This window comes from Scyliorhinus torazame, chromosome 18 (genome assembly GCF_047496885.1).
Source record: "Scyliorhinus torazame isolate Kashiwa2021f chromosome 18, sScyTor2.1, whole genome shotgun sequence".
NCBI classification, from domain to species: Eukaryota; Metazoa; Chordata; class Chondrichthyes; order Carcharhiniformes; family Scyliorhinidae; genus Scyliorhinus; species Scyliorhinus torazame.
In genome coordinates this window covers 85,248,343-85,263,159 of record NC_092724.1, presented here as the reverse complement: position 1 = coordinate 85,263,159, position 14,817 = coordinate 85,248,343, and the positions used below count along the sequence as shown (strand labels likewise).

Here is a 14,817-nt window from a genome sequence, read left to right as displayed (position 1 = left end):
ACTATGACTCGGATTCTCACTATGACACTGATACTCACTGTGACTCTGATACACACTGTGACTATGATACGCACTGTAGCTCTGATACTCACTGTGTCTCTGCTACTCACTGTAGCTCTGATACTCACTGTGACTCTGATACTCACAATGACTCTGATACTCACTGTGACCCTGATATTCACTGTGACTATGATACTCACTGTGACTCTGATACTCTCACAATGACCCTGGTACTCACTGTGCCTCTGATACTCACTTATGCTCTGATACTCTCACGATGACTCTGATACTCACTATGACTATTATACTGATACTTGCACTGTGACTCTGTTACTCACTGTGACTATGATACTCACTGTGGCTCCGATACGCAATGTGGCTCTGACACTCACTGTGACTCTGTTACTCACTGTGACTCTGATACTCTCACTATGACTCGGATACTCACTGTGACTATGATACTCATTGTGACTCTGATACTCACAATGACCCTGATACTCACTGTGCCTCTGATACTCACTGTGACTCTGATAATCATTCTGGCTCTGATACTCACTGTGACTCTGATACTCCCACTATGACTCTGATACTCACTATGATTATGATACTCACTGTGAGTCTAATACTCAGTCTGGCTCTGATACTCACTGTGATTCTGAGCAGAGAGACTGATACATCAGCTCTTGTACTCACTATGGCTCTGATACTCATTGTGGCGCTGATACTCACTGTGACTATGATACTCACTGTTACTCTGATACTCACTGTGACTCTGATACTCACTGCGGCTCTGATACTCACTGTGACTCTGATAATCATTCTGGCTCTGATACTCACTGTGACTCTGAAACTCATTGCGACTCTGATATTCACTGTGACTCGGATACTCAATGTAACTCTGATACTCAATGTGGCTATGATACTCACAATAACTCTGATACTCACTGTGACTCAGATACTCACTGTGACTCTGACACTCACTGTGACTCTGATACGTATTGTGGCTCTGACACTCATGCTGGCTCTGATATGCATTGTGGCTCTGATACGCACTGTGACTCTGAGCAGAGAGACTGATACAGCAGCTCTAATAATCACTATGGCTCTGACACTGATTGTCGCTCTGATACTCACTGTGACTCTGATACTCACTGTGATTCTGACACTCTCACTATGACTCTTATTCTCACTGTGTCTCTGATACTCACTGTGACTCTGATACCCACTGTGTCTCTGATACTCACTGTGTCTCTGATACTCACTGTGTCTCTGATACTCACTGTGTCTCTGATACTCTCACGATGACTCTGATACTCACTATGACTATTATACTGATACTCGCACTGTGACTCTGTTACTCACTGTGACTATGATACTCACTGTGGCTCCGATACGCAATGTGGCTCTGACACTCACTGTGACTCTGTTACTCACTGTGACTCTGATACTCTCACTATGACTCGGATACTCACTGTGACTATGATACTCATTGTGACTCTGATACTCACAATGACCCTGATACTCACTGTGCCTCTGATACTCACTGTGACTCTGATAATCATTCTGGCTCTGATACTCACTGTGACTCTGATACTCCCACTATGACTCTGATACTCACTATGATTATGATACTCACTGTGAGTCTAATACTCATTCTGGCACTGATACTCACTGTAGCTCTGATACTCACTGTGACTCTGAGACTCACTGTAGCTCTGATATTCACTGTGACTCTGATACTCACTGTGACTCTGTTACTCACTGTGACTATGATACACAGTGTAACTCTGATACTCACTGTGATTCTGATACTCACTGTGATTCTGATACTCACTGTGACTCTGATAATCATTCTGGCTCTGATACTCACTGTGATTCTGATAATCAATGTGACTCTGATACTCCTTCTGGCGCTGATACTCACTGTGCCTCTGATACTCACTGTGACTCTGATCCTCACTGTGACTCTGATACTCACTGTGACTCTGATACTAACTGTAACTCTGATACTCACTGTGCCTCTGATACACACTGTGCCTCTGATACTCACTGTGACTCTGATACTCACTGTGACTCTAATACTCACTGTGACTCTGATACTCACTGTGACTCTGATACTCACTGTGACTCTGATACTCACTGTGACTCTGATACTCATTCTGGCTCTATTACTCATTCCGGCTCTGATACTCACTGTGATTCTGAGCAGAGAGACTGATACATCAGCTCTTGTACTCACTATGGCTCTGATACTCATTGTGGCTCTGATACTCACTGTGACTATGATACTCACTGTTACTCTGATACTCACTGTGACTCTGATACTCACTGCGGCTCTGATACTCACTGTGACTCTGATAATCATTCTGGCTCTGATACTCACTGTGACTCTGAAACTCATTGCGACTCTGATATTCACTGTGACTCGGATACTCAATGTAACTCTGATACTCAATGTGACTCTGATACTCACAATAACTCTGATACTCACTGTGACTCAGATACTCACTGTGACTCTGATACGTATTGTGGCTCTGACACTCATGCTGGCTCTGATATGCATTGTGGCTCTGATACGCACTGTGACTCTGATACTCACTGTGATTCTGACACTCTCACTATGACTCTGATTCTCACTGTGTCTCTGATACTCACTGTGACTCTGATACCCACTGTGTCTCTGATACTCACTGTGTCTCTGATACTCACTGTGTCTCTGATACTCACTGTGTCTCTGATACTCACTGCGACTCTGATACTCACTGTGCCTCTGACACTCACCGTGTCTCTGATACTCACCGTGTCTCTGATACTCACTGTGTCTCTGATACTCACTGTGACTCTAATACTCACTGTGACTCTGATACTCACTGTGTCTGTGATACTCACTGTGTCTCTGATACTCTCTGTGTCTCTGTTACTCACTATGACTCTGATACTCACTGTGACTCTGATACTCACTGTGATCTGACACTCACTGTAGCTCTGATGCTCACTGTGACTCTGATACTCACAATGACTCTGATACTCAGTGTGACTCTGATACTCACTGTGACTCTGTTACTCACTGTGACTATGATACACACTGTAACTCTGATACTCACTTGTGACTCTGATACTCACTGTGACTATGATACACACTGTAACTCTGATACTCACTGTAGCTCTGATACTCACTGTGCCTCTGATACTCACTGTGACTCTGATCCTCACTGTGACTATGATCCTCACTGTGACTCTGATACTCACTGTGGCTCTGATACTCACTGTGGCTCTGATACTCACTGTGACTCTGATAATCATTCTGGCTCTGATACTCACTGTGACTCTGATACTCATTGTGACTCTGATATTCACTGTGACTCGGATACTCAAAGTAACTCTGATACTCAATGTGGCTTTGATACTCACAATGACTCTGATACTCACTGTGACTCAGATACTCACTGTGACTCTGACACTCACTGTGACTCTGATAGGTATTGTGGCTCTGACACTCATGCTGGCTCTGATATGCATTGTGGCTCTGATACGCACTGTGACTCTGATCAGAGAGACTGATACAGCAGCTCTAATAATCACTGTGGCTCTGATACTGATTGTGGCTCTGATACTCACTGTGACTGTGATACTCATTGTGATTCTGATACTCTCACTATGACTCTGATTCTCACTATGACTATGATAATTACTATGACTCTGATCTCACTGTGACTCTGATACGCACTGTGACTCTGATACTCATTCTGGCTCTATTACTCATTCCGGCTCTGATACTCACTGTGATTCTGAGCAGAGAGACTGATACATCAGCTCTTGTACTCACTATGGCTCTGATACTCATTGTGGCTCTGATACTCACTGTGACTATGATACTCACTGTTACTCTGATACTCACTGTGACTCTGATACTCACTGCGGCTCTGATACTCACTGTGACTCTGATAATCATTCTGGCTCTGATACTCACTGTGACTCTGAAACTCATTGCGACTCTGATATTCACTGTGACTCGGATACTCAATGTAACTCTGATACTCAATGTGACTCTGATACTCACAATAACTCTGATACTCACTGTGACTCAGATACTCACTGTGACTCTGATACGTATTGTGGCTCTGACACTCATGCTGGCTCTGATATGCATTGTGGCTCTGATACGCACTGTGACTCTGATACTCACTGTGATTCTGACACTCTCACTATGACTCTGATTCTCACTGTGTCTCTGATACTCACCGTGTCTCTGATACTCACTGTGCCTCTGACACTCACCGTGTCTCTGATACTCACCGTGTCTCTGATACTCACTGTGTCTCTGATACTCACTGTGACTCTAATACTCACTGTGACTCTGATACTCACTGTGTCTGTGATACTCACTGTGTCTCTGATACTCTCTGTGTCTCTGTTACTCACTATGACTCTGATACTCACTGTGACTCTGATACTCACTGTGATCTGACACTCACTGTAGCTCTGATGCTCACTGTGACTCTGATACTCACAATGACTCTGATACTCAGTGTGACTCTGATACTCACTGTGACTCTGTTACTCACTGTGACTATGATACACACTGTAACTCTGATACTCACTTGTGACTCTGATACTCACTGTGACTATGATACACACTGTAACTCTGATACTCACTGTAGCTCTGATACTCACTGTGCCTCTGATACTCACTGTGACTCTGATCCTCACTGTGACTATGATCCTCACTGTGACTCTGATACTCACTGTGGCTCTGATACTCACTGTGGCTCTGATACTCACTGTGACTCTGATAATCATTCTGGCTCTGATACTCACTGTGACTCTGATACTCATTGTGACTCTGATATTCACTGTGACTCGGATACTCAAAGTAACTCTGATACTCAATGTGGCTTTGATACTCACAATGACTCTGATACTCACTGTGACTCAGATACTCACTGTGACTCTGACACTCACTGTGACTCTGATAGGTATTGTGGCTCTGACACTCATGCTGGCTCTGATATGCATTGTGGCTCTGATACGCACTGTGACTCTGATCAGAGAGACTGATACAGCAGCTCTAATAATCACTGTGGCTCTGATACTGATTGTGGCTCTGATACTCACTGTGACTGTGATACTCATTGTGATTCTGATACTCTCACTATGACTCTGATTCTCACTATGACTATGATAATTACTATGACTCTGATCTCACTGTGACTACGATACTCATTGTGACTCTGATACTCAGTGACTCTGATACTCACTATGTCTATGATACTCACTGTAGCTCTGATACTCACTGTGACCCTGATACTCACTGTGACTATGATACTCACTGTGACTATGATACACACTGTGATTCTGACACTCATTCTGGCTCTGATACTCAGTCTGGCTCTGATACTCAGTGTGATTCTGAGCAGAGAGACTGATACAGCAGCTTTGATGCTCACCGTGGCTCTGATACTCAATGTGACTCTGATACCCAATGTGACGCTGATATTCACTGTGACCCTAATACTAACTGTAACTCTGATACTCAATGTGGCTCTGATACTCACTGTGTCCCTGATACTCACTGTGGCTCTGATATTCATTGTGACTCTGATCCTCACTGTGACTCTGATCCTCACTGTGACTCTGATACTCACTGTGACTCTGATCCTCACTGTGTCTCTGATACTCACTGTGACTCTGATACTCACTGTGACTCTGATACTCACTGTGACTATGATACACACTGTGATTCTGACACTCATTCTGGCTCTGATACTCGCTGTGATTCTGGGCAGGGAGCTCACTGTGATTCTGAGCGAAGAGACTGATACAGCAGCTTTGATGTTCACTGTGGCTCTGATGCCCAATGTGATGCTGATATTCACTGTGACTCTGATACTAACTGTGACTCTGATACTCATTCTGGCTCTGATACTCACTGTGACCCTGATACTCACTGTGACTCTGATACTCACTGTGACTCTGATACTCATTCTGGCTCTGATACTCACTGTGACTCTGATACCCATTGTGGCTCTGATACTCACTGTGACCCTGATACTCACTGTGACTCTGATACTCATTCTGGCTCTGATACTCACTGTGACCCTGATACTCACTGTGACTCTGATACTCACTGTGACTCTGATACTCATTCTGGCTCTGATACTCACTGTGACCCTGATACTCACTGTGACTCTGATACTCACTGTGACTCTGATACTCACTGTGACTCTGATACTCATTCTGGCTCTGATACTCACTGTGACTCTGATACCCATTGTGACTCTGATATGCACTGTGGCTCGGATACTAACTATAACTCTGATACTCAATGTGGCTCTGATACTCACAATGACTCTGATACACACTGTGACTCAGATATTCATATGACTCTGAAACTCACTGTGACTCTGATACTCATTCTGGCTCTGACACTCATTCTGGTTCTGATACGCACTGTGACTCTGAGCAGCAAAACCGATACTCAAACACTCCTAGATACTCCAAATCATTCACCTTGGCCTTTTATTCACTTCAGCCACAAGACACATGTCCGTTTCCAGTGAAGAAATCTGGTCACTATGCCTCGAAAGGGCTACCTCCAAGCCTTTTATCGTGGCTCCATGGGCCTTCACTCTTTCATTGGCCCTCTCCAAAGCCATTCGGATTTACAGAGGTCTCCCAGCACAATCTGCCAGTTTTTTTGTCAAATTCTGACGCCAAGGTGCTCGTAAGCATCTCGGCTGTTGTGGATGGCCGGAGTCCCAGAGGCTGTGTCAACCATCTTTTCCGCCATTGAGCCTCGAGAGGCCTCCGACTCTGCCAACGAATTTCTACTTTCTGTCTTTTTCCCCCAACATTAACCCCATCGGGAGCTTTACTCTGTATCTAACCCCGTGCTGTACCTGTCCTGGGAATGTTTGATGGGGACAGTGTAGAGGGAGCTTTACTTTGTATTTAACCCCGTGCTGTACTTGTCCTAGGAGTGTTTGATGGGGACAGTGTAGAGGGAGCTTTACTCTGTGTCTAACCCCGTGCTGTACCTGTCCTGGGAGTGTTTGATGGGGACAGTGTAGAGGGAGCTTTACTTTGTATTTAACCCCGTGCTGTACTTGTCCTAGGAGTGTTTGATGGAGACAGTGTAGAGGGAGCTTTACTCTGTATCTAACCCCGTGCTGTACCTGTCCTGGGAGTGTTTGATGGGGACAGTGTAGAGGGAGCTTTACTCTGTGTCTAACCCCGTGCTGTACCTGTCCTGGGAGTGTGTTATGGGGACAGTGTAGAGGGAGCTTTATTCTGTGCCTAACCCCATATTGTACCTGTCCTAAGAGTGTTTCATGGGGACATTGTAGAGGGAGCTTTACTATGTATCTGACCCCATGCTGTACCTGTCCTGGGAGAGTTTTGTGGGGTCAATGTAGAGGGAGCTTTACCATGTAACTAATCAGGTGCTGCACCTGTCCCGGGAGTGACTGAGGGAGACAGTGTAGAGGGAGCTTTACTCTGTATCTAACCCCGTGCTGTACCTGTCCTGGGAGTGTTTGACGGGGACAGTGTAGAGGAAGCTTTACTCTATATCTAACCCTGTGCTGTACCTGTCATGGGAGTGTGTGATGGGGGCAGTGTAAAGGGAGCTTTACTCTGTAACTAACCCCGTGCTGTACCTGTCCTGGGAATGTTTGATGGGGACAGTGTAGAGGGAGCTTTACTCTGTATCTAACCCCGTTCTGTACCTGGCCTGGGTGTGTTTGATGGGGGCAGTGTAAAGGGAGCTTTACTCTGTAACTAACCCCGTGCTGTACCTGTCCTGGGAATGTTTGATGGGGACAGTGTAGAGGGAGCTTTACTCTGTATCTAACCCCGTGCTGTACCTGTCCTGGAAATGTTTGATGGGGACAGTGTAGAGGGAGCTTTACTTTGTATTTAACCCCGTGCTGTACTTGTCCTAGGAGTGTTTGATGGGGACAGTGTAGAGGGAGCTTTACTCTGTGTCTAACCCCGTGCTGTACCTGTCCTGGGAGTGTTTGATGGGGACAGTGTAGAGGGAGCTTTACTCTTGTGTCTAACCCCGTGCTGTACCTGTCCTGGGAGTGTTTGATGAGGACAGTGTAGAGGGACATTTATTCTGTATCTAACCCCGTACTGTACCTGTCCTGGAAATGTTTGGTGCGGACAGTGTCGAGGGAGCTTTCCTCTGTATCTTACCCCATGCTGTACTGCCCTGGGAGTGTTTTGTGGGGTCAATGTAGAGGGAGCTTTACTATGTAACTAATCAGGTGCCATACCTGTCCCGGGAGTGATTGAGGGAGACAGTGTAGAGGGAGCTTTACTCTTTCTAACCCCGTGCTGTACATGTCCTGGGAGTGTTTGATGGGGACAGTGTAGAGGGAGCTTTACTCTGTATCTAACCCCGTGCTGTACCTGTCCTGGGAGTGTTTGATGGGGACAGTGTAGAGGGAGCTTTACTCTGTATCTAACCCCATGCTGTACCTGTCTGGGAGTGTTTGATGGGGACAGTGTAGAGGGATGTAGATGGGACAGTATTGTTTCTGCACATGCTTTTCCTGTCCTGGACATGTTTGATTTTGAACTAAGCGAACTTTAATTCCATTTGTTGATGATTTGTAATACATCAGTGCATGAGTTAATTGAGTACCGGTCATGTTATTGCCCTATGGGTGTACCTATGCCATTTGAACTGCAGAGGTTCAAGAAGGCAGCTCACCACCAGCTTCTCAAGGGCAATTAGGAATGAGCCGAGCCAATGAAGCCCCCATCCCATGAATGAATACAAAAAATCTTAACAGTAAATGGCGTTTAACCAGGATCATTTGTTAAAAATCTCAGAGATTAATTACTTCTCTGAAGAGTTGAAAAGCAAACAGCTTATTATTTAGTTGCATTATCATCTCTAACGTTCATCAAGAACTCGAATTGTGAATTGAGCTATAATATATTGTCATTATAAATCACTCTTCATTGTTGCAACATTTCTAAACTTCATACAGCCCTTGAAGTTTAGATTGATGATTATGTGAAGTTTATTGAGTTGTCTTTCAGAATGACAAGGGCTGTGTAGATTAACATATGCCAATCTGCACACTCTCACGGTATAAATACTCTGCTGATTCAAACCCAACAGAGTCTGTGACACAAAAAAACGTGCACTCATCTCCTGGGCTCTCCTGGGTAAGTCATTCAGCCGATCAGTTCAAATGGTCAAAGTAATGATTTCAGATTAGAATTTTCTTGCAGAAGTGTGATTGAGAATCGACTTGAGAGATATGGTAGGAATGTATTGGGGGATAAGGTAGGGCTCATCAGTTGATAATGGTGGGGATTATGGTGGCGATGCATTGGCAGCTGAGATGGTAATGTACATGGGCATAATGGGAGAATGCATTGGGGATATGCAGGCAGTGCATTGGGTAGTATGTGGGATTGTATTGGGATGAGGTGGAAATGCATTTGGGATAAGGTGGAAATGCATTGGGAGATATGGTGGTAATGCTTTGTGGAATAAGGTGAGAATGCATTAGGCGATATGGTGGTAATGCATCAGCGGGTAAGGTGGGAATGCATTGGGAATAACGGGGGAATGCTTTGGGGGTTACAGTGGTTATTAATTGGGGGTTACAGTGGTTATTCATTGAGGAATAAGGTGGCAATGCATTGCGGATAAGGGGAGAATGCATTGGGGGTCATGCAGGGAATGCATTGGGGGGGTAAATGGGATTGCATTGAGGGATAAGATGGTGCTGCATTGGGAAATAATGTGGTGATGCATTGGGAGATAAGTTGAGAGTGCATTGGGGATATGCAGGGAATGTATTGGGAGATATGGTGGGAATGCATTGGGGATAAGGTGAGAATGTACAGGGGGATATAATAATAATCTTTATTGTCACAAGTAGGCTTACATCAATACTGCAATGAAGTTACTGTGAAAAGGTGGGAATGCATTAGGAGATAAAGTGGTAATGCGTTGAAGGATATAGCGGCAATGCATTGGAGAATATTGTGGGGATGCATTGGTGGCTCAGGTGGGGAATAAGGTGGGAATATATTGAGGGGTAAGGTGTAATGCATTTGGAGATTAGCTGGATAATAAGGTGGGAATGCATTGGTTATGAGGTGGGAATACATTTGGAAGAAAGATGGGAATGCATTGGGGATATGGTGGTAATGCATTAAGGGATAAGGTGGGAATTCATTGGGGATAAGGAATGCATTCGTGAATATGGCATTGATGTATAAGATTAAAATGATTTGAGGAATAAGGTGACATTGCATTGGGGAATATGGTGGGGATGCATTGGCAGCTGAGGTAGTAATGTACTGAGGTTAATGTGAGAATGCATTGGGGATATGCAGGGAATGCATTAGGTGCTATGTGGGATTGCATTGGGGGATGAGGTGGAAATGCATTGGGAGATATGGTGATAATGCATCTTGAATATGGTGGGAACACTTTGGGGTGGTATGCAGGGAATGAGTTGGGGGATATGTGGAAATGCATGGGGGATATGGTGGAAATGCATCGAGGGATAAGGGGAGAATGCATTGGGGTATGTGGGATTGCATTGGGGGATAAGATGATACTGTGTTGGGGCAAGGTGGTATTGCATTGGGAGATATGGTGGGGGATGCTTTTGGGGATAAGATGGGAATGTACTGGGGGATATGGTCGGAATGCATTGCGGGAATACATCAAGGGAATAGGTGGGAATGCATTGGGGGATAATTTTGGAATGCATTGGGGATATGGTGGGAATGCATTGGGGGATGTGAGAAAGCATTGGGGATAAGGTGGTAATGTATTGGGATATAGCAGTAATGCAATGAGGGAATACAGTGCGAATGCATTGCAGGTGGGTGGCACGGTAGCACAGTGGTTAGCACGGTCGCATCACAGCTCCAGGGTCCCAGGTTCTATTCCCAGTTTCGGTCTGTCTGTGCAGAGGCTACATGCTCTCCCCGTGTCTGCGTGGATTTCCTCCGGGTGCTCCGGTTTCCTCCCACAGTCCAAAGATGTGCAGGTTTGGTGGATTGGTCATGCTAAATTGCCCTTAGTGTCCAAAAAGATTAGGTGGAGTTACTGGGTTATGGGGATAGGGTGGAGGTGTGGGCTTAAGTAGGGTGCTCTTTCCAAGGGCCAGTGCAGACTTGATGGGCCAAATGGCCTCCTTATGCTCTGTAAATTATGTAAGGATATGGTGGCAATGCATGGGGGTATATAGTGGGGAATAGCATTGGGGAATAGGAAGTGAATACATTGGGCAATAAGATGGTCATACATTTGGGGATTTGCTGGAAATGCATTGGGGGATAATGTGAGAAAGCATTGGGGCTAAGGTGGTAATGTATTGGGGATATAGTGGTAATGCAATGGGGAATAGGATGTGAATACATTGAGCAATAAGGTGGTAATACATTTGTGAATATGCTGGTAATGCATTGGGGGATAAGGCGGCAATGCATTGGAGGAGAAGGCAGGAATGCATTGGTGGATATGGCAGTGATACTTTGAGGGATAAGGTGAGCATACTTCAAGGAATAAGGTGAGAATACATTGAGAGTATGGTGGTAATGCATTGGGGTATATGGTGGTATTGCATTGGGGTATAAGATGGTAATGCATTGGGGAATATGGAGGAATAGCACTGGCGGCTGAGGTGGTAATGTACTTAGGGATATTGTGGGAATGCATTGGGGATATGAGCATTGGGTGGTATGTGGGATTGCATTGGGGGATATGGTGGTAATGCATTGGTAGATATGCAGGGAATGAATTGGGGGATCTGCAGGGAATGAATTGGGGGATCTGCAGGAAATGAATTGGGGGACATGTGAAATGCATTGGGGGATAAGATGGTACTGCATTAGGGAATATGGTGGAAATGCATTGGGAGTAGTGGGAATACATTTGGGGATAAGGTGAGAATGCATTGGGGATATGCAAGGAATGTATTGGGGGATGCTGAGGGAATGCATTGGGGCATAATGTGGGAACGTATAGGGGGATATGATGGAAATGCATTGGGGATAAAGCATTGCAGGATATGGTGGGAATACATTCGGGGATGAGGTGGGATGCATTGGGGATAAAGTGGGAAGGCCATGGTGTCGGAGGTGTTAATTTATTTAGGGATATGTTCAGAATACATTGGGGCTATGCAGGGTGTGCATTGTGTGGGATTGCATTGGGGGATATGGTGGTAATGCATTGGTGGATAAGGTGGGAATGAATTGGGGGATATACAGGGAATGAATTGGGGGGTTATGCAGGGAATGAATTGGGGGATATATGGAATGCATTGGGGAATAAGGTGAGGATGCATTGGGGCAAAGTGGTAATGCATTTGGGGATAAGGTGAGAATGCTTTGGGGAATATGCAAGGAATGCATTGGGATGTGGTGGGAATGCACTGGAGTATAAGGTGAGAATGTACAGGCGATATGATGGAAATGCATTGGGGATCGGGCAGGAATGCATTGTAGGATATGGTGGGAATACATTCAGGGATAAGGTGGGGATGCAATTGGGATTAGGCGGGAATGCATTGGGGGTAATGTGGTAACACATTGGTGGGTAAAGTGGGAATATATAGGTGGGAATGCATTGAGGGATACAATGGTAATGCATTGGGGATAAGGTGGGATTGCATTGGGGGATATGGTGGTAATGCTGTGCGGAATAAGGTGAGAATGCATTGGGCAATATGCTGGTAATGCATCAGATATAAGATGGGAATGTATTGGGGGATAAGGTGGGAATGCATTGGGGAAATGGTAATTAGTCATTGGGGAATAAAGTAGTAATGCATTGGGGAAAGGGGGAGAATGAATAAGGTGGGAATGTACAGGGGGATACGGTGGGAATGTACAGGGGTGTATGGTGGGAACTCATTGTGGGGTATGTGAGTACATTCAAAGATAAGGTGGGAATGTATTGGGGGATATGGTGGTAATGCATTGAGAGATAAGGTGAGAATGCAGTGAGGAATAAGTTGGGAATGCAATGGGGGTATGGTGGAAATTCAATGGGGTATATGGTGGTAATGCATTGGTGGCTGAGGTGGTCATGTACAGGAGGATAAGGTGAGAATGCATTGGGGTTTGCAGGGAATGCATTGGGTGGTATGTAGGATTGCATTGGGAGAAGTGGTGAAAATGCATTAGGGGATGTGGTGGAAATGCATTGGGGGATACGGTGGGAATGTATTGGGGGATAAGGTGGGAGTGCTATGGAATGCATTGGAGGGTGTGGTGGTCATGCATTGGGGAATAAAGTGTGAATGCATTGGGGATATACAGGTAATGCGTTGGGAATATGTGGGATTGCATTGGAGGATAAGATGGAAATGCTTTGGGGGATGTTAGTCCTGCATTGGGAAATAAGGTGGAAATGCATTGGGTGCTAAAATGTTAATACATTGAGGGATATGGTGGTAACGCATTGGGGACCAAGGTGAGAAGGCATTGGGGAATAAGGTGGGAGTGCATTATTGGGATATGGTGGGAATGCACTAGGGATATTGTGGTAAATCATTTGGGGATAAGGCAGGAATGCATTGGGGGATAAATTGAGAATGTATTGGGGATCTGGTGGTAATGCATTCGGGAATAAGGCAGGAATACATTGGGGATAAGGTGAGAATGCATTAGGGGATCTGATGAGAATGCATTGGGGGATAAGGCGGGAATGCCTTGGAGGATATAGTTTCTAAAGAATATATGTCATCCAAAGCACATATGTTTCTCCCTGGTGATGGTGCTACTGAAATGTCAATAGAGGGTCAGGGTTTATTGACACTTTTTGTGATGCTGAATATTTTTCATGTTCATTAATAAATCAGAAACACTTAGGATGGCGGAAGAAACAAATGAGACAGCGTCACCACACGAGACGAGTGAGTGGAGACTTGGCAATATTCCAGCTTCAGCATTAACCCTGCCTATCAAGGCCCACACCCGAGGAAGCCGACTGCTGTCAGGCCTGCTGGCTATCAATGCTTTCTGCCTGGGTACAGCTCTAATCTGTGGAGGGGCTTTCAGTGACGTGCCAGTGGGCCAGGATGCGGTCCTGATATCTCTCACAGTTGTGATGGTCCTAACTATCGGATGGATGTTGTTCTATGTTTCCTACACTGCTCGACAGAAGCATGCTATTCATTACAAGGACTCCCATGCTGGACCTGTGTGGCTGAGAGGTATGAAATTTCAATGTCTGCACCCCACAATAAATACTTCATAATCTGTTATGTACTGAAAAGATTCAAACATATTTCATCCCATTAATATACTTACATAAAACAGAAAGGAAGGAATCATAGCCACATGTGCTCCACTCTATCCATCCATTTAATCCACTTCCACAGTTTGAGTACAAAGTGCTGTTTGTATAATCCTCTCTTGCTCCCACACTTCAGGGTTAGATTGTGGATGGTGTATGACACAGTGATGGATGAGTGGCTCTAACTGCAATGGCCGTTTCTTGAGATGCACTGGTCACAGCTTACCCACTTCCTGTTACCTCGGCTATCCCGGAGAGATCATGATGTTTGTCCAACATTGAGGAGTGAGCAGGACGGTCCTGCTGATGATGTTCGTTATGAAGGTCATTTCCTTCCATAGGGTTGAATCATGGCCTCCCAGATCTTCTTCCCTTGGGATCTTTCTTTGTCATATTACATGCTGAAATATTTTGCTTGGAAGGTCCTTGGGCTGAATTTCTTGCTGCCCCAAATTGGAAAATCAACACATGAAGGAAAGTTGGGGTTAGAGGCCAAACATCACATTCACCCACACTGCACCCCACCC

The 14,817-nt window shown here is 45.1% G+C and overlaps 1 protein-coding gene across 1 annotated transcript in view; it reads left to right on the top strand.

The window, feature by feature from the left end:
* LOC140394748 (proton channel OTOP2-like) overlaps window positions 1-14,817 on the top strand; it is a 166,702-nt gene that overhangs the window by 136,614 nt on the left and 15,271 nt on the right. The window contains exon 2 of the mRNA XM_072481966.1: window positions 13,854-14,207. Coding sequence (XP_072338067.1) covers window positions 13,865-14,207 — 343 coding nt within the window. The 5' untranslated portion in view covers window positions 13,854-13,864. The remainder of the gene's footprint in view (window positions 1-13,853; window positions 14,208-14,817) is intronic.